Raw genomic sequence first — 24,960 nt, 5'->3', positions numbered from 1 at the left:
ACCTCGACCTGAAGATCAATGTGCTTTTCATTTTCTTAGCAATAGAAATAGTAACTCTCCATTATTATTCTTGTCATATTTGATGTGTGTACTTTCTAAATCAGAATTCTACATAGTAAGCTTTCCTAAGTAGAACAAGGGCTCCGTGAGGGTAAAGATGGGTCATAGCTGCTCTACTCTTAAAAGTTCTGTTTGCTCTTCTGTAATATTTTAATACACTTTTTATTAAAGAAGTGGTAACAGTGCTGCCAAGTGGTTTTTTAGGGCTAAGGATGGATTTGTGAATGTTGTCTAAAATATTGCTATACATTTATTATGTCTCTTCACAGTTATTGTCCAATGGTGAATTATCAATCATGTTGATTTTAGGATATTTTTTAAAGAATTGAATGTATTTGACTCATTTGAAATGGTAAATGTAACATTGCTCCTAGATGATAAAACTTTATCAAAGCCTTAAGATACATATTTACTATTCTTTATCAGGAAGGGCTCTGGTAGTATTGTCTTCTCAGGTTATCCGTTTTAAGCCTTATTTTTTTCTTATTAGTAGATGGCCAATGCCAACCACTACTAAGGATAACTAAGTTTTCCTCTGTGATTTCAGGAAACCACTTTTACATACTTTATTTTCAGAAGTCTTTTTTTTTAAAGGTTGATTTATGATGTTTCTGTTGTAAATCATTATAGTAAAATATAAAATTAATTGCCCCCCTAATTTTTAGTACTTGTACTCAATTCAGTTATTTAGTCTTTATTTGAGTCTTGGTATTTGTTCCTTTTGTTTTGAATATTGATAGTGGAACTTTCATACTTTAGAAGCATTGTTTCATGTGATGGTAGAAATGGGTCAATATTATTCTTTGTATATATTGAAAAGTTTACCTAAAATATTTGGATCAGTATAATTTTTAAAAGAAAAGAAATCTGAAATGATTAAGTCAGAGTATTGTTAAACCTATAAGGAAAATATTATCTCAGTTATATTTCTTAGATTTGTTAGGTGAACATTTCCTGAGTCTCTAAGTGAATTGCCCATGATTTTTAGGTAAGATATTCATTTAGCGCTGCTTTTCAGGATTAAAAGAGCAAAGAATTGTATTGCTTGGTAACATTTATGGCTGATGTGAAGGACTCCAATTAGTGGTATAGCTTATTAAATTTGTTTTTCCTTTTGTTCCCTTACCCGTCTTTCCTCCCCTCTTGTAGGAAAACTAGGAGTCTATGATGCTGATGGTGATGGAGATTTTGATGTGGATGATGCCAAAGTTTTATTAGGCAAGTAGACATTTTACTTTTTGTTAGTGTTGGTAAAATGCTGGAAACAAAATAATATTTTTCCCTTGATCATATCTATGTCAGTTGTATACATTTTATGAAAGATATTTTCCTGCTTACATCATATGTTTTATTCTTATTGAAATGTTAAATAGCTTAATTATTTTTCCATGGAATCACATTTCAATTTACTTTTATAAGTGGATAGCACATAGCTTTTAACATACCCTATTAATAAGTATAACAACTTGATACGTATTTTTCAGATTTAAAGCACTTTCTATTCTGAACTTAACATTTGAACATATAGATAATGTGTCAGTCTGTTTTCATATATGGTAATTACAGCATTCTTTAGCATCATTTGACAAAATTCACTTCCAGTTCAAAATGTAAAGTTTTAAAAGGTTACATAAATTTATTTTGAAATAAAAAAGTGGTAATAAACATCTTAAAATTGTACTGTGTATATTATAAAGGTAACATTAAAAATCTGAATTAGTAGTTTTTGGCCAGTCTTATTTTGGAAGTCTTGAGCCCTTCTCTTTACCTGTCTTCATCATTGAGATGTTTCTTCTAATAAGTAAATAAATATGTGATATTCCCTCATTTGTTTTAAAATATTGTTTTACTAGAAAGAATGGTACTGGTTTTAATATGCACATTTTCTGTAATGTGGCCTGGAGAGAGATGTGTTTCCGCTTACTAAACCACATCATTTCCTTTGCTTTAGTATGTAACATAATATGTATTCAAACTGTTTGTACTAAAGTCTCCAGAATAATAATGAATATGGCATTATACACTACATTTAAAATAATGGCACAAAGAAATTCTTCCTCTACACACAGTTTTCTGTGTATTTTATGGACATGAAAAAAATGAGAGGATATCACATCTGTAACTAATGAAACTGTTTTCAGTAGATTTATCTTAAACTTTCTATAAAACATTAAGTCCTACATATGAAAAATAAGGGTTTAGTTGTGATTAAATGTAATATAGCTTCTTAAATTTAGTTTACTTTTTATTATTGCTCAGCGGGAATTATATTTATTGCTCAACAGTGAAAGCTCACTATCTATGAAATTCCTTTTTCTATCTTAACCTTAATGAAGTTTTTTATGTAATTCTGTTATTACATAGCTAAATTTGTTTATATAAATATAGTGAATCTCAGAAGACTATAATCCTTGGCATGCAAAACAAATAAAATTATGTGGAATTTAACATCAGAACGATGTTGGTTTGCTTGCCTATAAATGGTTTATTGCACCATTTTATTACTTTATATTAAATGATGGATTCTGAGTAGTGAAGCTTTTTAATTTTAAAAATATCTTCATGTGGGCCAAGGTTCCTCATTTTTAGAAATATTACTTCTATTTCTATGTTATTGATTTTTTTTGGCTTTAAATCAATTATCTGGTCTGTCAGATAGGAAATGCCAAGTATTAAAATTAAATGTTTTTTTTTTAATAAAACACTGATTGGTATAGCAGACTTATATTAATAACTTGATTTTTAGTGTTACATTTAGATTTCAAGAGTTTATTTCCTTTAAGGCTTTTGAGCAACCATTAACAGGCTAATTACTTATAACTTAGAATATTGCCATTTACAGGTAGGTAGGTAGACACACAGGGTGTGGGCGAATCATAACTTTTTTTTAATAAGCATTATATATTTGGAGATGTAATTAAATTTGGTGAATTTCAGTTCATTTTGGTAATTTGACTACCAAGTGCACAGAGGCTCAGATAAACAATTTTGCCATATATATGTACTAATTCACAGTTGGCTTATGGCTTCAGTAAAGATGGAACAAACCACAGGTTTGGCTCACTTATGTCCTTTGACCTTATTGCTATGGTGTTTGAATTCTCTGCATGAAATGCAGCCTTGACCAGAATTGAAGTTTATGACTGAAGTTCCTTCCTAGTTTGTGAGGTTATTGCAGTTTAGATATGCCTCTATTACTGGCAGGTAGAAAGGAAGCCTGGTGAAATTCTTGGGGTACAGAGACATTAATGGGCTCTGTATGTTCAGGAAGAGGTTATAGAGGAGCAAATTCAGTGAGCATATGCCCAAAAAGAAGCCCAACTCCGTGAGTGCATTCTCATTGGAGAGACAACTGAAGGGAAGGGATTTGGATTTAAGGCAGAGAGTATCGAAAGGGATGAACAAAAGTGGGAACTTGGAGATTATGGGGAGAGCTTGGCATGGTAGGGGTGGTAATAGTTGAGATTGTTTAACTTGAATAGCTTTGGCATTTCTTTCTGCATTCTTAAACCTGCACACATTTAAATATTATCAATTTGAGAAAATGTACGCATTTCTGTTGGCATTTCTTTCTCATTTTAAGGTTTGCTTTTTCTTGTGGAATAGAAAGAATGAAATATGTGTGAGTATATCAAGATCAATAGCCATCATTCATTTTATTATTTCATTGTTTCTGGCCATAACCCTTTAGGTATACTTTGAAAATATTCTAAGCCTGTTCTAGTTTACATAGCTTCCTATTTTTGTGGCCAAATTTTCTAAAATAAAGTATCCTTGATTTTGGTTTTGGTAATTGAAAACAACATTGTTTGAAAATATATTCTCTAACAACTTGTTTACCAAATTAAACTGATAGCAAATTGATCCCAGGACTAAATCTTAAGAATAACGTAGTCTTAGAGTAATACCACTGAAAGATTGTATGATTGACCTTTTGTCCTGGGACTAGTACCTAGTTGGTACTACATCAGGTATGGCTGGAGAACAGAAAGGACGCCTTGATAAACCTTTATAGACTGGAAGAGGACTCATGGCTGCATGAGTGAGCTGGGGAGAGAAAAGGACCGGGTATGGCCTGTTCACAGGCTTTCATACCCTGCTCTTCGCTTTGAGCCCGCTCTTAGAGGTTAAGGAATTGTATACCCAGAACTTTTTCAGTACTGTTATCTTAAGAATCCCAAGAAAGTTGCATAATTGGGTAAAATATTTTTGTTTACATACTTTTGCATATTTGTCATACAGTGCAGCCTATCATAGTGAAGGGCAGTCAAGTTTTATATTTTATATTTGATATTTGGAAGTACTTGTATTGGAAAATCAGAAAGAATAAAAATTATTTTGCATACACAGCTATAGTGTTTTAAGGTAGGAGGAAGAAACAATGTGTTTCCACAGAGTCTTGGGTGGGAATATAGATCTCTGTTCATAGCAATTGTCAATTGTTAAATTCAGTGAAAAAAATGTTAGGGGTTATTCAAAAATGTTTTATAAATACTAAGTGCAATTTGTGGTCCCCTCTTCCCCAGATAAATGAAGAATGGCATGATACAGCTCTTCTGCCAGTTAAAGTGGGGGAAATTTACTAAAATGTTTAATATTTATACTTACTATCTTACTATTGTCTCTTCATTACTCTGCCAGTCTTCATTGCTGGCTACATGGAGGAATTCTGTGTTGTCAAAGCCTGAAATACTAAACTAGGCAGTTATAATTTCACCTCTGAAGTCACAGATACTTACATTTTTTACAGCCAGAACCCTACATCCTCACCACCTCCTCAGAATTATAGACCTTGCTATCTAGAGCTTGGCAGGATTGGTGACTTTGGAATTGAGAGACCTTTCCTATCCAATGCCAGTCCTTCACAGGCAAAAGAAATAACAAAGAACAACAAAAAGATGATAAAAATAATATTATTTTATATGATAGCGGCCTGTTTTGGGACTAAGACTTACAAACAACAGGGGTCTGCGGTCTTTGCAGTAGAAGCTGATTTCTTGGGTTAATAGGGACAGAGCTTTGGAATATTCTTATTGCAAATGACTGGCTAAGGTCCCGATCAAATTTCACATTGATAGGCAGAGTGAATTATTATTAATGCCTGACTTTTATTACTGGCCAAAATCAAAGGACCATGTATCAGGAGCCAGATAATTATAGAGCTAACATATTTTATAGTGTTAAAATATAAGTCAGTTATCTGACTTAGACACAATTTGAGAGCATTTATGCTCATCTATGGAGGCTGTGAAGAGTAATCCAGTAATTTCAGAGTTTCTCAAGTTAACTCTAGGTCCTAAGGGGAAAAGTTTGAGGAAATGGACCTTTCTGTTTTCAAGAAATATGCATGGAGGTATGTAAATGTTTGTATAATCAACTCTTGGTAATATCTGGTTGGTAAGTGAACAAAGATGGTGGCTCAGAATGTCTGTCTTTTTACTCATACTGCTGTTACTCGCTCTTCCCATTGATAATACTCAGTCGATGTTGGCTGATGCAATTTTGTGTTTTTCAGCTCTAGAATCTCTAATTAGAGAAAGACAAACCTGGTTAGGGGCTGGTAGGAAAGGTGAGGATTGGTCAAATTGTGCCTTTCCTTTAGTTCATACGTTTGAGAGTTGATTGTAAGGTGTGCATCTTAATCGATTTCTTTATTTTCCAAAATATCTTTTCTGTAAACTTCTGTGACCATGATGCACATCCTTTTTGAGATCACTCTTCCTTGGCATCTTTTTTCCACCTAACTGCTGTCCTTATTTTCTCTTTCTCTCTTCCTTTATTCTTATGTAGGCCTGACCAAAGATGGCAGTAATGAAAATATTGATTCTCTTGAGGAAGTCCTTAATATTTTAGCAGAGGAAAGTTCAGATTGGTTTTATGGTTTCCTCTCATTTCTCTATGATATAATGACTCCTTTTGAAATGCTAGAAGAAGAAGAAGAAGAAAGCGAAACCACAGATGGTGTTGATGGTACGTCACAGAATGAAGGGGTTCAGGGAAAGACTTGTGTCATTTTGGATTTACATAACCAGTAAACTTTGATTCAGGGATTGAAGTCATTGGCTTATGAAAACCCGAAGCAGTCTCCTTTTTCTTTCTTTCCTTTGCTCACCCAGGGCTTAACACGCAGTGGGGCAGCTGTGATCAAACAATACAGAGCAACCATGTGACCTTTTCCCAAAGTCCAGCTCCTAGCTAGTCCCTTGCTTGGCTTCCCCTCTTCTAGTGAAGAAAGTGGCATTCCTCATTCCTGTAGTTGTCTACGAAATGCATTGACAATGATGTTCTTGGTGGTATAATTGGTTTCTGTATCGTTCTGTTTCAGCTTATGTATTCACTGAACTAAATCTAGAAACTTAATAGCAAATTGTTTTGTGATTAACCTTTGATGCTTGTCTTTCTAACACTATTAATTAAGATGAGTATAATGGACTTGATTATCAGAATATTTCTAGCATGATTCATAAATAAATGCTTCTCTGTTGCTCTTTAACATGACTGATGTGTAAAACTATTGTTCTTAAAACACCAGTTTTTAAAATTGTAATCTGTTTAGGTTAACTGATTTGTCACATAGGTTAATGCCAACATCAATGTAAAATTCTGTGTTAATGGTGCTTTTAAAATAATTTGAAAATAACCCCATGTTTTTGCCTTAGGGTAGTTAAGTTACTGTATTCAGATAGTAGTATGTCTGAATATTTCTGTCAATGAAAACAAAATTATTTTTAATTTTATTTCCAAATATGCATCCAGAGAAAGTAATTTGTATATTTTTTAAAAAAAGGCATATTATACAAGAAGGTAAATGTGAATATGTATCTTAAATAATGTACATATTAAAATTATTCATCCTAAGTAAGTCTTTTTCCATTCTTTTTTGTATTACCTTATTTACTGGTTATCAACTTTGGCTTAGGTGTAGTATGAATTTTAGATTTATAAATTAAATTTATTAAAGTGGTAATTCTTTTTAGGGGAAAACATTTTGCCATTAGAATGCCTTAAAAACAGCCTTGAATCTCTTCATTTAAAGTTAGCTTGCTTGAATAATATTGAAAGCAATTGAATTAGCCGCATATAACATGCATTTCTTAAAATGAGCATTTATCCATTTCCTCCCTCAAACAGAGCTCTTACAGCTTGAAAGCAAAAAGACCTAAGACTTTTGGTTTCTTTTACTTTTTTAGGGAATAGGATTTCATGTTTTTAAATCTCTGAGATTGAAACTTAACTTTGGTTCTTCCTAGAGCTTAATTTTTTTTTAAAAAATGTTGCATTTTAATCATTTTATTTAACTATAATTCCTGCTTTTCAAATATTCATTTTTTCATATTTAATCAAAATTGTTTCAGTGGGTGGATTATTCACCCATTTTTTTGAGATTTAGTTTCTTTGTTAGTAATCATTCTTGTAGGCTGTCAAATGATAGCCTGAAAGTAGGTCGCTAATCAGAATACTCTGCTCACCACTTACGTATGTCAGGGAAAACTGTCCAATTTGCTAAGTCTCATTTTTCTTCTAAAAAAAAAAGACTTTTTTTTGCAGTTAACTTTTAGAAGTGAATACATATGTTGTATGTTGACAGTGCTCTTCTAAAGCTTAAATGGCTTTTAATACTCTAGTTTGTCTTTCCTAATTATTCAGGGGATATATTTTATTCTGTTAATATTTCTGACAGTCGAAAGCTTTTGATTTTGGAATGTTAATATTCAGGAACAAATTAGTATGATTTAGTATGTTTTCTCTGTAAGTTGATACAGTTTTTGCCCAAATGTAATGCATCTTCTCTTTGAATTTAAGTACTATGAAATATCAAAGTTCATTAGGTTTAAATTCAGAGGCATTCTTAGGCCACACTCTTAATGAAATTCACTTAGCCAAATGTCTGAGATATATTTTTTAAAGCAGTCTTATTTCTTAATGCCTCATTACTACTAACTCTGGAAGATGTTTGATCAGTTTATGGGAAGTAAATAATTAAATTTGTGTGTTTAAAAATGTTTGGAATCATTAATTTCTCAACAAGCTCTTTTTTGGTCATGATACTAACACACATTCTATGTGCAGAAATTAATTATGCTTTATTTTTGTAAGTGAAAAATAAGGGTGTGAGATCGTAATTTGCCATTTATTTAGTACCCCTTTTAACCAGCCCTTTGCAAAAGCCTCAGAGGAAGGTAAAACCCAGGTAGCTGCTGAACCCCTGACTTCTGTGACTTCCTTCAACTTGTGCCTACGGCTTGTTTTGGTGAGAGAAAATAGTTGTGTGCAAACTGGTATAGAGTATATTGAAGCTGAACAAAATTGCCTCACTTAAATTTTATTTATTATGTATGTTATCATTCTGAATTTTCTAAGGATTTATTGTATAATTTTCTGTTTCATAATATATTTTTCTAGCTTAAACTGAGGAATTTACTTCAAAAGGCAAAATTGTATTCTGTACACTTGAATATTTATTTATAGTTACAGAATTTAAAGTTGTACTATAGTTACTGTGTTTTTCCATTTTGAACAACCACAGGAACTTTGAGGAATATACTCTGCATTCAGATGCAGTGTGTCTCCTCAGAGCTGCCCTTCCTGCTTCTTCACACACATGGCCGTTTGTCCAACTGAAAGTCCCTGAGTTTTCTGGAGTTTGGCGCAAAAACAAGGAATTGGCACTTTAGGGATTTATTTTCTGCTCTTTTAGCTGTTTTCAGCCCTGATTTTCCCTGGGACATCAGTGGTGCAGTCTAAGTCAGTTGGAGAAACGTCTTCCAGGTGCTGATCTTACTTATTCCGTTTCTGAGGCCTTGCTGCGTCCTGGCTGCCTGTGAGACACGCAGACCCTGCGACTTAGTGGAATGCTGGGGGAGCCAGCCTTTTCATCGTGTACTCCATTCTTTATTCTGGAAACTTCTAAAACAGGAAGAGTTGGCATTTGTTCTGCCTGTCACTACTAGAACCAATAAGTTTAAAGACAAGGATTGAATCTCTATGGGTACTTGATTCAGATGGCCGGCAACCTGAGAAGATGGTGGATTACAAGGACTGTCTTACTTCTCATCTCAAACTGACCTTTTTTAAAGAGAAGAAAAGTGTGGGTAAGGGGGTTGGAATTCACAGAAAAGGCTAATCAGATAAAAGCTGCAGTCCAGCAGCTTTCCTAGCATCCGTTCTTTATCTGTGTCCCAAAGGTTGAATTGCTTGTGCATCTCCTGGAGTTAGGGTGGGTTGTACTTCCACTTCCTGGAACAATAGCTTTTCATATATATTAATTACTAAGCTTATTAACTGTAACTTAAAGCTAAAAATTTTTTAGCTCTTGAGTTCCCCTATCACTAACTACCTCCCTATCTTACAGAGCTATATCCACACATGTAAGAAAAACTTTCTTTCTGCTTGAATTCTGGTTTGTTTGTTTTTTCACAGTTAGCTAGACTGAGCAAAATATTTTCTTGTTTATACTGCTGTTTATAACTTTGGAGAATTATCAAAAGCAGATATAGACATAGATAATTATTCTTAATTTGTGCAGTTGGCAGTTATACCTTTGGAGGATTGATACTCAATGATCCTTTCTATATAAGGTTCTGGTCTATAAAACAAAGTAAGACATTTTCTGTGATTTGGGCTGTGGAATTTTCTTTGATCACAGTATATATTTGAAGCACTTGAATGAAATTCAGTGACTCAGACTTTATTATCACAAGTTGACTGACGAAACAGTATGTCGAATTCCCTGCCTTGGTTATTCGTTGAAATAACCACGTAATACAGAGGAATAGGTATTGAATAGTTAGGAACCAGGTCTTAGGTTTCATTTGAATCTCTCTTCTATGCTTAGTCTGACATACGGTGTTTGCTAAATATTTGCTCATGTTAGTCCTGGTGAGTAAGAACCTTAGGAGTCACCTATTGCACAGTAAGACACTAAGGTTTTTTGTTTTGTTTTGTTTTGTTTTTAGCCATCTTAAATCAGTGAAACAATTATTGGACATATTTTTTGAAGAGAAATGACATTTTGAAGTTTATACAATAAACTGACTTACACTAACAGAGGTCTTCAATGATCTCCCCCAGGTATTTCATTTGTATTTGAATTGGCATTTTATCCTTAGTCAAACTCTAGCTGTAATCTCTTCCTAAATCTAGTCTTTCAGTTCTGTTATGTTCTAATCCTTCCCTACTTATCATATAAGGCTGGAAGATTTAAGGTTTCCTTTTTTCCCCAAAATGTCTGTGATAATATAGTTACACTGTCTATTTAAAAATGTAAAGAGGAGTAGTGTGTCCTGACATGCATTTTACCAAAACTAGACATTCCTTTTAGAAAAATGGTCTGCTTAGTTCACTTAGTTCACTTAGTTTTCTTAGGTGGTTGGGCCTCTTTTCTGTCTTTAGTCAATGTTGAAATAAATCATGATGTTTTGGTATGAAAAGGAGTAAGATAATAAACTGAGGCTCACAGTGACTCACAGGTCTCACCAGGGACTATGGGAGTGACTGAAATGACCTAAGTATAAAGCAATCCCCAGCCTGCCTACCCATTCTGTGCCCAGCTCTGAAGATCTGCAGTAGCTGCTTGGGCTTTTGTAAGGGAGCCAGTCTTCTAAAGCTATGTCTTTGCATGTGGTGGGACTCCAGGTTCAACCGTTGGCTTAATGATTGGGCATGTTAATTTCAAACAGAACATTTCATTTTAAAAATGTGGGGGAATATGTGGCTCTGAGGCAGTTGCCAAAATAACATTATTACCATTAGGCAACTCCTTCATGTTCTAAAGAGAGAAAATTAGACCTGCTTTTTTCAAATTTCTGTATGAGAATTTCCAAATAGTCAACAATTCCATTAATAATACTTACTTAGAAACCATCAGAATAAATACACAGGACAAAAAGGAAGTAAACAACATGGTGATTATTTATTGACATTCTCTTTGGCTGCAATCACATCTTAATGCTTCTTTGATGACTCCTTTCAATTAGAATGTATTCTATCAAGAAAAATAACTTATCCAAATGGGTTGCAGAATACCAAATACGCTTCCTTGTTAGTCTCTAATTGATTAACTTTCTCCATACTACTTCCAGGCTATTTTTGAGGAGTTATTGCATTATCAGGAATTTTATTGTTTGATAGAATTGTTTCCTTTTTTCCTTCCTGGAAAAATAGGGTTGCCCTTGTTGACTTTTGACACTGTAAAGACTCCTCATCAACCATAGTTATAAATGATTAAAAAATTAATTCTGCCTACAGTTAGGAATTATATAAAAGCAAAGTCTTACATATATGCCTTGTGCTTTTCTCTGGGGCCACTTCTCTGCTTCCCCAAACTTGTCTTTTTTTCCCCTCTACATGCTGTCATTAATCCTGGAGCACCAATGGGCTTCACACTGCTGGTTGGAGAAAGGACTGTTATAAATATCCCTGAATCAAACCTCTGTGAGGTGCTCACTGATGTAACAGTTACTCTCTTCAGTAGGTATTCCAGACTTTTCAGCTCTTCCATCTTCCTTCCTCTGTAGAGGTGATTTTGCTTTCTCCTTTTCTAAGGTAGTCAGCCATGGTTTGGGTTCCATTATTTTTCCTTGTTTACGCTGTATGACATTTATTTACTCTTAGTTTTTGAATCATCGTTTCTTCTCTCATTGGTCATTTTTTTCAGATGTGGCATCTCCTGGTTTCCAAAGCCAACCTTTTCCCTTATGTCTGCACCCGCTTCTTCTGGTCTCATCATTTTCACCCTTTCTCATTAACTCAGTTTCTTTTTGCATTAGGCAAGCCTTTGTTTTTCTCTTGCCCTCAGTGCATACAAATACAACGGAAATTCTTCAAAACTTTACTCCTTTTGTGCCCCCTGAGAATCTTGGGAATCTTGATACATATATGATCAGTTTTCTTCTAAGGAGGTAAGAGTGGCCCTCATTAGCACCCTGTGTTTTTGCATACCAGTGTTTTCTCATCACTGTAATGTGACCGCCTCTTGTACTGTGAAACTGTAATCTGGAGAACCTTATGGGACATTTAATAATTAGCTTAATTCAGCAGTGTCCTCATTCTACACCTTTGTTCGTGCCTTCCTTCCTTAAAAAGCTCCTTTGATTTTTAGAACTGCATTTCTTTTTGACTCTTTTCTCTTTTCTTCAATACTTAGGGGCTTTTCTATTAAGTTCCAGTTTTCCAAGAGCTGTGCTTTCTTCCAAGTTTATACTATTTCTTTCAGAGACTGAATATGATAATTGTGACTTAAATTATCAGCTCAGTATTTGTCATGTCAAAAGCATTGAAAAATTATTCACTATATTCTTTAAGTTTAGGAAAAGTAGCTTAAATTGGTACTTTGGAATTTTATGTATTAATACATTGCACATTGTTAATTTGTACCATTTTAAGGATTTATACCCAAAATGCAAAAGTTTTAAGTACTTATTATTTTTCCTGTATCATTGATCTGATGCTGATCTAATACTTTAGTTTATTAGTAAAAAAGTTAACTTTAACCTTTTCACCAGTATAGCTCTTTTGACTACAGTGGGTGTAGAGAGTACATAGTCTGATTTTTGCTGCTCTATTTTTAACAGAAAAATCCAGGGCTGCATTTCAAGAACCTGCAGGACTCAGGGGACATTAGCATCATTAACAGTGCATTTTAATGACTTATGCTAATTTAGTTTGTACATTGGATAATACCTATATATAAAGTTGACCTTATAAGAATAATTTTTATTCTGAAATAAACTTTAGTGAGAATCAGTCTGAGAAAGACTACAGCATTGTAAGGCGGCATGCTGTTTTCAGTAGAGTTTGGGAAAGGATTAGGTTCTTCTGGGAAAAGTAATTGTCATCACACACTGGTTATGGTTGTATATGTATATCAAGTAATTGGACAGATATAGAAAGCTACATGGAATAGGTAAGTGAAATAAGCCAGTCAGAGAAAGACAAATACAATATGATTTCACTCATGTGGAATCTGAGGAACAAACTGAACTAACAAGCAAAATAGAGACCGACTCGGGTCATAGATGGAGAGCAGGATGATAGCTACCAGGGAGTGGGGAGTGAATAAGGGATGGAGAGATTGAGCAAAAAGGAAAAAGGATTCATGGACACGGACAACAGTGTGGTGATTGTGGGGGGTGGGAGATATAAGGGGACTAAATGGTAATGGAAAAAATACAATAAAAATTAAAAAATTAAGAAAACTGAACTCATAAAAAAATAAAAATGAAAATGTAGTCAGTGGTAAGACATACCAATACTTTTACTCTCAGGATGATGATGGGGATAGTTCAACAAAAATAAATTACCATTTTCCAATGGACTGTGTCATTTGATGGAACCTGGAAGTGGGAGTGTGATTACGGTTTGGAGAAACAGCGGGGAGTGACTGCTGCAGCTTCCAGCGGGAATAAGTGTAAAAGGGCTTAGGGGGCTCTCTTGTGACCTCAGTTGTCGAGTGGCAGATTGTACGTGTTGCTGCCTCCCAGGGGAGGAACACTGATCACCGTACCTCCCACCCTGATGTGCCCGGGACGGCGATTTTCAACCAGTGTGCTGCAAGAGTTTGTGTGTGCTGTGGGATGAAAAAGGTTGCAAATCGCTGGCCCGGGAAATGGGTTGTCCTCTTGGAATGCCCCTTGGGAAAGTGTGCTGACACATGAGAATAACAAAGGATTTATGTGACAAGGGGAACATCGGTTGGCTGGAATGCTAACTAGAACTTGTATGGGGTAAGAGTGTACAGAGAGAGATTTTGTATTGACATTTGTTAGAGGGTTAAAAGTAAACCCATTATCACTACTTTCATTGGCCAAGAGAGGAAATAAAAAGCTGTTACAAAGATTTTAGATAAAGGGCAACAAGCTTAATATATACCTTCATAACAGTGTATTTCTTACTTGTGTAAATTTTAAATAAAGTTTGAAACTATGTGGGAAAAAGTAATGATTATTCAAACAGTAAAGATTAAAATTCTACTGAAATATGCTATCCTTTTGGGGGGGATGATAATGATGATTTGGTACGGAAGTAAAATCCCCAGGTCCTTTCACTTTTGGGTCTTGCCATTGATCATCCGATCAGCGAGGAGAAGTCCACTGACTATCATTGCACCCCTGAGAAGGAGGCGCCATTTCCCATGATAATTACACATTTCTAAAGGCGACAAGTCTTTCATGTCTAAGGCAACTTGTGAAGTTGACTACTGTACTTTGCTGTGTATAATGCACTTGCATGTATAATAGGCACCCACATTTTAGTACTAATTCCCATGTATAATATGAATCATACACATTATTCCTATGGAATGCACAGTCTTGTTTTTCCCTCAAAAATTTGGGCAAAATAGTGTCCATTATACATGGCAAATATGGTAAATCATAGGCTGATTATAATGCATTTTTCTGTTACAGTGAAAGTATGGTTTTAAAATGACATAAATGATATATGTTGAAGGAGTGTATTTTTTTAAATGGTGCATTTAACTTAATTTGTTTAACAGACACTTTAATTTTAACTATTAGGTAGATACTTATTTTTCAGTTATCTTAATATTTTGTTTATAACCTATTTTCATCTTGTAAATATCAACAGAAGGACCTGGTGGGGTAGCCAAAAGAAAAACTAAGGCCAAAGGTATATTCTATTTTTGAAATTAGCCTGAGTGAATCAAGTTTAATGCTTGAAAATGCATGACATTTTCTAGATATGTTATGTAAATGCAGCTACTAATGCTAAACATTATTGCTTTTTGGTTTTGGGTGCACCTTTGGTCATAAGTACTTTTATCAAGACCTCATTTCTGCCTCAAGCCTATAATAGTAAATAATTTTCTTTTCATAATGTCAAACTTTGTAAGTCATCACATTAAGAACATATATAGCAATATCATAATATTGGTATACTATATATAAATTGACATATATACATCCTACCCTCCAACTTAAAATCTTAGTTTGAATTTTTAAATTACTGTTGAAAAAAGATAAATTCATCAGTGATTGATTTCACTTCTCCAAAAGCTCTGATGAAACTTACTTAGGGTACAATAAAAGCTAGTGTGAGCAAACTTACAGTTTTCAGTAAAATGAAAACTTAGATTTATAATCTGGAACACTGTATTATGTTGGTATATAATTTGCCATATTTAATAATTCTTTAAAAATGATTATAGCTGTGAACTGTTCTTTGTAGGCTAGCAGCTTACGTTTACAGCCTACTTTATATCCCTTTGGTTTTTCTTTTTTACATGTAAATATTTATGTCCTTCACAGAGAGGAGCATGGGGAAGTGCATGGGTTTTAAAAAAAATAAATTTGTAATATTCTTTTTTGCTTAACTGCTTGTCATAATTGTAGTTTGTTTATATGCTTTTGGTGAAACATTAATAGCTGAGACTTTCACTATGTGAGTTGCAGGGTTTTGTGATTTGTAGTTTAATTTTAAGATTAGGAAATTTTAATGTTTTAACTTTGTATCTCACCTGAATACTTTCTGGGAAAGAAAGCAGAATTTTCACTATTTTATTCTTACATAAGTAATTACTAAATAAATGGCCAATAAAGTATAATTTTGTTTTGATCTAGAGAGGCACAGGAAGCATTAAAGATTTAATATTTTAAAAGCAGTATGCCGAATGAGACCTGACGGCATTGCACAGGCTTCCTGCTCCTTCCGTGTTGTTATCTGTGTTGCTCTGTGAATAGTACTGAAGTAGATGAGGCCTCGGATGGTTGATTCTTTGTGAATGCTAGTTTGCATTTTTACAAGTTTTAATAAGATTTTCCGGGAGGAACTGAATAATGTTTTGCGCTGTGTGAGTTTTACATGATTTTTGTGGGCTAAAACATCTTCCATATTTTATTATATTAAAGAAATATTTTGCTTGTCTTATGATTTCCTAATGAGAGAGCAAGAAGGTGAAATTTACATGTTTATCTAGCGGCCCTATTAAACATTATGTAAAGCAAGTTGAAAGCAATATCTTATATGAGATTTGGAATTACCTGTATATTCCATTGAATTGCTTTCTTCCCTGTAAGCATGGACAACATATATAAATATTGGCTTGAGTGGTTCTACATAAATTAACAGGAAACATATTTAAAGGAATACTGATTTTATAATGTTGAATATGAGCAGAAAAGAATTTTTCCTGTCATTTTAGATATTATAGATAATGAATTTAAATATTTATACTCAATGGATATTATATTTTTCTTAATTAAAAATTAAATGGAATTTAATTTTTCATTATGTTGTTTTCAAGGATTAAAAGCACAAATATTTTAAGGACATAATTTTTTTGTTAGGGGTAAAAATTTTAAAATTATCTGTGAGAATACTTGCAAGTTATGGAAAATTTGTGCTTATGTTGTCAGTGTTCCTTTAATTATGTTGTTATAGTTGCAAAATGTGAGTTTGTTAACATTGTAAAGTACTGCCTGTATGGACGCACTCATTTGAGTAATATTGCATGTTAACCTTGTTTTAAGACAAATTATACCATATTTTAAACTGGAAAAATATGACAACAAGATTCTAGAATTTCTTTTATAACCGATACTTTATAGAGGTTAGCATCTGTTTTTAACCAACTTAAAAGTAGTATATTAAAGTCACTTTCTGAATGATCATTTTATGTGTGGGGAGAGACTTAAAAACAGACAATGCTTTTGCACTAAGCTTCTGTCCTATGAATTAAGATTCTTTCAATAAACATTTTTTCCTTTGATTGGATAACTTGAATGTTAAAGAATTCACTAAAGAAGAGCTTAAGAAGGAAAAGGAGAAGCCAGAGTCAAGAAAGGAAAGTAAGAATGAAGAGAGAAAAAAGGGGAAGAAAGAAAAAGAGGACGACCGGAAGGACAAGAAAATTGCTGATTCTGATATATCCAGGAAAGAGTCCCCGAGGAGTAAAAAGGACAGAGAAAAGGAGAAAGTGGGACTAGATAAAGGTTCTAAAGCCAAGGAAAACAGGAAAAAATCAACAAATATAAAGGATATTTCTGGTAAAATGACATCCAGAGACAAAGATGACAGAAAGGATGGAAGAAGTTCTACCAAACAGGCACATTTAGCAAAGGGAAATAACCAGAAAAGAAAGAACTAAAGCTCTAACATCATGGTCCCAGGAAATGGTAATGGTCCTTATCGTTTTGCTGCTAAGGGGCGTAGAGAATGTAGTATTGCTCTGGTTGGGGAAAATGTGTAAATTAGCCATTGAATGTCTTTATTGGTGCTCAGCAAGTAAAGTCTTTGAAGTTTCAGTACATTGTCTAATGCTTCTAAATTTAAAAGATGAAGCTTTAAAAATATGTAATAAAAATGATGTAATAATATTCTATTTTTATTAATTTATTCATGTATCCAGATAAATGTATATGTATAATATGAATTGTAATGAACTTATTAATATATTAAATACTTTTATTGGAATGGAATAGGAATATTAAGATTTGAAATAGTATTTACATGCAGAATGACATAACTTCCAGGTATGATAAGTGCTCAGGTAGGTAGGAAGGTACCAAGTTTCTTTATTTGCCCTTGGTTTTCTTCCTGCCTTCTTTCTGCTTCCCTCTTCCCCATCCCTGTCCTTTCCCTTCTGAGGTCACCTCCTCAAGCTCAAGTGGCATCCCTGTATTCCTCCCTCCCCAGGCTCTGGCCAGCCATCCCCTTGTCTCTTAGGGGGATGCCCTTTCCTCAGGTTCTCCCCAGACTAATCAGCTTTCCCCTCTCCTCCCATCTCTCTCTCTATCTTTTCCTTTACCTCCTCCTTCATCTCACCAAGCCTTGTCCCTCCTTTGCCCTCCTCAGTTGCTCTCCCTTTTCCACCGGTCCTGTCCCATCCTTTGTCACCCAATAAATGCTGTGCGCCAGATGCACGGTCCTGAGAACTCTGGATACAGTCATAAAAAAAAGAGAGAATTGTATTTATAAGAACAATTTTATAACACTTTTATTTATATCTTTACAGACACAGAAAAGTTGTAGTAAAGCTTTAATTATTCAAAATAGTATATGTTTTCATTTCATAGCATGTTTTGTCAAGCTATTTTGGTGGAATGCCATATAGTTTTTGTATTTGATTATATCATAACTGTTTACCATTTCTAAAGAATTGTAAATTTGAGATCTACCTAGAGGTCAGAATTTAGTTAAGAAAACATTTAATAAAATGAAATTTCAGTTTGAATACACTTCTACGAATGGTTTGTACTTTTCTGTGCATGAGCTCTTAAATCTCTGATTGTGACTGCTGGTAAGATTTAGTTACTGAATTAGGGGCAACCTGATTTGTTTTAACAGAATTGAAAGTGCTGTCACAAAGATTTTATTTAAAAAAATTATTTATCTTTTTCTATGAAGATCTTAAAAACTGGTATTTTGACCTAATTAAAGAAACTTCATGTGAGTAATACGTAAGAATTAAGTACAGATGTTCCTAAAAGTATTGTGCATCTTTTTTTATATGCTAGCAATTTTTACAGCCTAAAGTCAAACACAGACATTTCATTGACAAAAATTCCAACTGACATAGTACATTTACACATTAAGAGGGAAATCCTAGAGATTATTCAATTTAATATCTGCATCTAATTTGACCCTATTGTTTTATTTAAAAATTGAGGCCCAAAGAAATGGTAGTGTGGTAACTGGGGGTTTTGTATGTTGAGTAGTCAGAGCTTTGTTGTTTTGTAGATTCCAGGAACACAGTAAACCAAAAGGGGAATTGTGTGGTTTATTTGTTTAGCAAATACAGGGGCACTGGCTTCATGTTAACAGATCCCAAGCACAGGCCTGTAATCAGAGCTGTATTTCTTCCTGACTCTCTGCTCAAATCTTGGCTCTGCTGATTTCTGCTTGACTTTATTCTATATGGAGGTGCTGCCTCGCAGTGAAGGAGAGGACCTACAGCAAGCACCTGACCTACCCTTCTGGCTTAGCAGTCTGAGTGCAAAGAGGAAGTTTTCTGGGATGACTGGGAGAAAAGTCCTGGGGAGAATTTACCACTGGCCTGGTTAAGCCTGGTGACCATCTGTGACCATTGTCACAACTACATTGTCACACCCACACACCATTGTCACAACAACACTGTGTAGTTGGGGCTGACTTAGTTTTCCCACGCTGGCTTCTATGCACAAAGCTTTGAGTGGGGCAGAGTGTGTCCCACCAAACCACGTGAGATGTTTCCTACAGGAGAGAGAGCTTCTGGGAGAAGAGGGAGGCTCACAGACCTGGGCAAGACCTGAAGCAAAACAGGTATTCAACACACATACATGTTAAAAGATTTAAAAAACATTGTTCTGATGGCAGATCTTGCTGCTACGATGGATTGATTTTCAAATGTAGATACCAAATTTTAATTGTTAATTTCTCTGTAGGTGATTTTTTTTTCCTTGCGGAAGGATAGAGAGTTATAATTGCATTTACTCGGGGCATTGTAACAGTTTTCACCTTTCTGTTTGAAGGACAGTGGCCATGGAACATAGAGTACATAAAGGCAAAATTCTAAGAAAATGAGTGAAAAAATATTTTTAGAATAACCTCTAATCAGCATAAGCAATATAAACATCTGTTGCTGTTTAGTGAATGAGACACTTGGAAATACTTTAGTTCTGCCGAATTTCCTTTGAGTTGATGAGCTCAAGAATTGAATTTGAATGTCTCAACTAAAACATTTAAAAATATTTCAAGAGCTCTTGTGAACTTTTTTCCCCTTTCCTTCCCTTTTCTTCAGTAAATAAAGATTTTAACAATGTTAGTGAAGTTGAGGCCACTCTTTAGCTGCATTGGCTCTAGATAACTATGCAACTAAAACACAGCAAGATAAGTTTTTGGTCATGACTACTTGGTTAAAATTAGGCTCACGTTCTCAGTTTTGCTCACTTTTTTAGAGCGTAGTTATTTCTATATTCTGCATCATGTAGTTATCTAAGGGTAATTAAAATCTTAAAAAAGTCAACTATAAACTGGGACAAAAATGTAATATAAAGTAATTGGGAGTCAGGTGTCATGAAAAATGAAAAGTAAATATACTAAGAATAAATGTATTTTGTCATATCACTAGAAATTTTTATTTAAATTCTACCATGAGATGATACCTAGAATTCTGAAAAATTACATTACTGGTATAATTTTTCTTAAACTTTGTATGATAGTGTTTCGCATGTGAGTAGCACACTCATCGTAAAGACCAATTTTACAAAAATAATTGACAGCCCGTCAATTTTTCCAAGAATCTTTTTTATCCTTTAATATTGGCATTACTCTGTTTTGAAGCACTTTAACATCATTGATTTTATTTTCATTTGTTGTGCATCCTCTGTGTTTCTTTTGCTAAAAATGTTTTTTGTGCGTTAGTTATTAGAACTAATAGTTAGTTAAAACATAGTTATAACTAATGTTTTAGTTATTTCTAACATAACTTGTAATCATCTTGAAATTTTTTTTATACGACTTTCAGTTTTACTTTATGAGTGATTTGCATTTTGTAGACAGTTCTCTCAACAGTTCACAATGAGGAAGAAACTGGTAAAGGATTGACAGCCCACATGAATGCCTGAGTTAATCCAGGGAATTGATTCCATGATGTGGTTCATAGAGAATATTTTATAGTGTTATGGCCACTCTGTAACTTTAGAGTTTCTTATAATTACTTGGATAATGGGACTCCTTACTTCAATTTCCATTAAAAAAGAAAAGTAGTAAACAAATACCATTTTTAATTTTAAATGTTTTAAGTTAGCTGTAATGTCATATTCCAAGAAATGGGTCTGGTGACTTAAACCAGGGGTCCCCAACCTCCAGCCATGGATAGGTACCCATCTGACAGGAACCTGTCAGGGCCTGATAGGAATCAGGCCAAACAGCAGGGGATGAGCTTGAATATAATGCATGTAATGCTCTTGAATCATCCCTAAACCATGCCAACCCCACCCCCCACCCCGTTCCATGGAAAAATTGTCTTCCACAAAACCGATCCTTGGTGCCATAAAGGTTGGGGACTACTAACTTAAGACTATTTGTCTATTGGCTTTTGTTCTTTTCTCCTGTGTGTTCCACTATTCCTTGTCCTAATAATGCCCATTGGTAACAATTTTCCAAATTGGTTACTTGGATTATTTCACTATAAAATGCATCTTGGCAGTGCTGGTTTTCCTCTTTCGTAAACCGAGGATGATACCTTTCCCTCATGGTGGTTGTGAGAACTAGCTAGTGTCGCATGTGCATAGCAGCTGGCACGTTGTTGGCACTCATGTTTCCCTTGCCTTTGGTGGAATAATAGTAATAATTCCACTAAGGTGTTTCATTCGGTGCTTAAAAATTTGGAAGGACTGGGGCTGTGATTTCCTACTCCTTTTGTCAATGGGTTGTGAGACAAATAAGTCCTTCATCCTTAGCAAGTAATGTATCTTTGTGAATTGGGTATACTGGAACCTGAGTTGCTCTGCTGAGATAATTGAGAGGGCAGATAAGAGTGATTAGAAATGTTGCATATGTGTAAAGCTGTAAGAACGCTTTGTGATTTAAAGGATACTGCTGCAACATGAAGATACAAGATACGAAATGTAAAGGCTAGAAAAGTTATGAAGTAACTATTCAAGTATGTAGTATAATCAATAAATTTAATAACCAGACTATGAAAAATTTATTTATAAATTTGCTCTGTACTTGGACCACATTTTTCTACAGAAGCAATTTTACGGTCTTTAGAGGTTTTCTACACCAGTCCACAAAAATTTTTTAAATTCGTAATATCCAGTTCTGCAAGTCCCAGTGTTTCTCTAGAAAAAGACATTCATCATTCTTTCTCAAGATATTAGGAACATACTTAGTTTTACTTGTAAGTTTATTTATTATTCATATTTCCCTTGATTACATGTGAATCCATTCAAGTTAACTTAGTGGACAAAAAACAAAACAAAACAAAACAAAAAAAAACATTGATTGGCTCGCATAATTGTAAAGCCCAAGGAGCAGCTGTCGGATTTTTTTTTTTCTTTAGATATGCTAGACCTAGGTACTCAAACATCTCTGGGCCCTCAGAATGTTGGCTTCCTTCTCAGGCAGCCTGTCCCTAATTGAGTCACATGTGTTCATATTCAACTCACAGCCTTATAGAGTGGGCGATGGTGTAACAAAGCTGTGATTGGCAAGACCATGGTCATGTGAGTGTCTACCCTTAAAACGGGGGGGGGTGGGGTGGTGAAGGAAAACCAGTTCCCTTACAGAAAATGTGTGTGTTTTTACCTAAGGAGGGGGAAGAGTTGTGGGCCAGGCTACCCAATGAATATTTTATACCCTGCATTTCATCTGCACTAATTGTAGGTGGTTTATGGAGTTTTTCTCCTCACCCTACATCTATTTCTGTCACTGGGCATATACAAGGAGTTGAGTGGGATGGGCCATAATGGGTATTTCACAGTCAGAGCCATCCCAACCCTTGGCCAGGAGTAATTTTAGACAATTGAAGGTATATAAGGGAATATTGTCAAATACCAGAATACCATGGAAATGGTAAATACTACCATTTAATTATCAAGTAAGTCAGGTTTACTTTGTTGTTAAGCTCTTTCCATTTCCCTCTGGTTTTATTTAAAGAGAAAGTTTTTGTTCTTAGGAAAGTAAATGGGTGAGCATTGTATAGCAGACCCGCCTTTTGGGGGGCAATCTGAAACAACCCTCCGTAACACCCTTCAGTTTCATGCCCTACCTCCTCCGTTTGCCTAAGGATAAACCTCATGAACTAGATGTTTATTACCAGTATGGTTATTATTTTTCCATAGAAATCAATTTCTACAAAAACTTCAATTTTGTAAGCCCTACAGAGCAGGAAGTAATGTTTTCCTTTTCTTTGTTCTCATTTTATACCTCATTTAATTTCACTTTATGACTGTATCACTTTTTATTATTTATACATAATAGAGGTTTGCCCATCATTTCTTTCTTGCCTCAAACATTACTTCTCTTGTACCCTAAAAGATTGGAGGAAGTCATATATTTAAAGTGTCTGTGTTATTTTTGAAAATTATATAAAAATACCCACATGCTGTGTCACCTCTATTTTCCACTTATTGATTCATTCAATAAATATTCTGAGTATCTGCAGCTGATCAGGGGCTACGCCAAGCACTGGGGATATAGGCGGTCAAAGCGGCTATAGTCCCTGCAGAGCAATGCTATGAAATAAGGAAGGCGTTGAGGAAGAAAATAATGAAACAAGCTATTGCTAGTACTGCCCATCATTTCCTAGAATGTGCTTCTGACTCTGTGGTGGGCCACCTTTTGCCTCTCTTGCAGGATCCAGCTGAAGCATTTCCATCTGCACTTGTGCTTTCTCTGATCCTCTCTTTGGTGGCTGGACTGTGCGCCTTCCAGTTGTCGTGCCCATTCCTTTGCTTCATTCCTGGACTTAACTTTGCTACCAGACTGATGTATGTTCAGTCTCTATCACAACAACTGATAATAATAGGTATTTACTCTATGCTGATTGAGTGATGAATATATAAAATTATCTTAGAAAGGTGGAAAGTGAGTTTTATTTTAAAAGAGAAAAACCCAGAATTTTCTTAAGTGATTGTTTTAACCACCTTGAAAGTTGCCTATAACTGTACTCATGTTGCTGTGTGTATGTATGCAGAGATGGGGGTAAACTTGTTTCTTTAGAAGAAATAAAGGAAAATGTAAGTTGGTGAAAAAAATTACACATTTGCTGGTTTTAAATTATCTCATTAATTCTTAAAACCCTTCTATGGAGGTGGTACTATTTTCTACCTGCTTCCCATACTTGCGGAAACCAAAGTTGCAGCACTGATAATGTGCTTAAGATGGGATTCAAGTAGAATTTAAAGGCAGTCCTCTTGGTTCATGCGCCCGAGCTGCTATACACCATCTTGTGTTGTGAGATGTTAAACTGAGTCCACCCCATTCCAGGCTTTGGGGAATCCTGTTATTGGTCTTAAAACCAACTTGATAGGAACCTTTTTGAAGTGTTCGAGTCTTTCGAGATTTTTGTCCTCTTCCTTCTGAAATCGGTCCATCTTGAGTTGTGTGAAGACGCTTTGAATCTGGGATTCTTACTACATATCACGGGGCAGCTCTTAGTTCCTGGCTGCTGTTGGGGTACCTACTAACATCTATATTTGCTGATTATACAAGCGAGGAACAACAACAAGGATTAGCATGGTCAATTCGTATGCGTTCCTTTCTGGTTTATTGATTTCTTAGGATATTTCTCAAATTTCATGGACCTATTAAGGGTATTCTTGGGGCGTATTGATTTAAACTCTTATACTACTTGCATTTAAAGCAGTAGCAGTCCTGAGCATTCACCTTCACAAATGACAGCAGCTGGAGTAGGTCACATCAAAATTTTCACCAATCTTCATATTACTGATTAGTAAACCAACGACTGACAAATTTTAAAAATGTCTTAGCTTTTTCTGGGCTTATGTATATGAAAACATATAAAGCCTATTACTATTTATAATGCCCAGATTTTGTTGAGGAAGTGCTTTGTATATAATTCTTGTGAAAAGCAAATCCTTCCTTTTCACTCAGAGTGAAGGCCTCCAACCACGATCCCTCGGTCCAGGACCCTTCCCATTCTTACGCCCTCAGCCCTTGCTCACCGCAGCGGCGTGAGCTGCCCAAGCAGTGACACACCTGTTCATATCCTACCAGGAATCAGTTCAAATCCCGTCAGTAATCTGTTCAGATCCTATCAGTGTGTCCTTTCCTCCTCGGTGTAGTGCAGATGGCCCCGCCACCTTTCCCTAAGGGCCTGGGACTCCCTGAGGACTCCTCCACATATCATCTTCCCACCCAATATACGCTCAGCATCTTGCGTTTCATATTTTTTCATGGTTTCTTCTCTGTGGGAGCTAACGGTTTTGTGTCTAT

General features: G+C 34.9%; 1 protein-coding gene across 18 annotated transcripts in view; it reads left to right on the top strand.

The window, feature by feature from the left end:
* ASPH (aspartate beta-hydroxylase) overlaps nt 1-24,960 on the top strand; it is a 205,666-nt gene that overhangs the window by 34,037 nt on the left and 146,669 nt on the right. For 7 of the 18 annotated variants that reach the window (XM_054590175.1, XM_054590169.1, XM_054590170.1 and 4 more), the window contains 3 exons: nt 1,210-1,278; nt 5,851-6,030; nt 14,647-14,688. In XM_054590175.1, coding sequence (XP_054446150.1) covers nt 1,210-1,278; nt 5,851-6,030; nt 14,647-14,688 — 291 coding nt within the window. Of the gene's footprint in view, nt 1-1,209; nt 1,279-5,850; nt 6,883-14,646; nt 14,689-16,808; nt 18,249-24,960 lie in introns of those variants that run through there. The other 11 variants (XM_054590183.1, XM_054590177.1, XM_054590184.1 and 8 more) reach the window with 5 other exon arrangements.

The sequence above is a fragment of the Pteronotus mesoamericanus genome, unplaced genomic scaffold (genome assembly GCF_021234165.1).
Source record: "Pteronotus mesoamericanus isolate MK-2021 breed Mesoamerican mustached bat unplaced genomic scaffold, CSHL_Meso_final scaffold_174, whole genome shotgun sequence".
Taxonomy (NCBI): domain Eukaryota; kingdom Metazoa; phylum Chordata; class Mammalia; order Chiroptera; family Mormoopidae; genus Pteronotus; species Pteronotus mesoamericanus.
The sequence above is the reverse complement of the archived record's forward strand: the minus strand, read 5'-3'. Positions and strand labels throughout refer to the sequence as shown.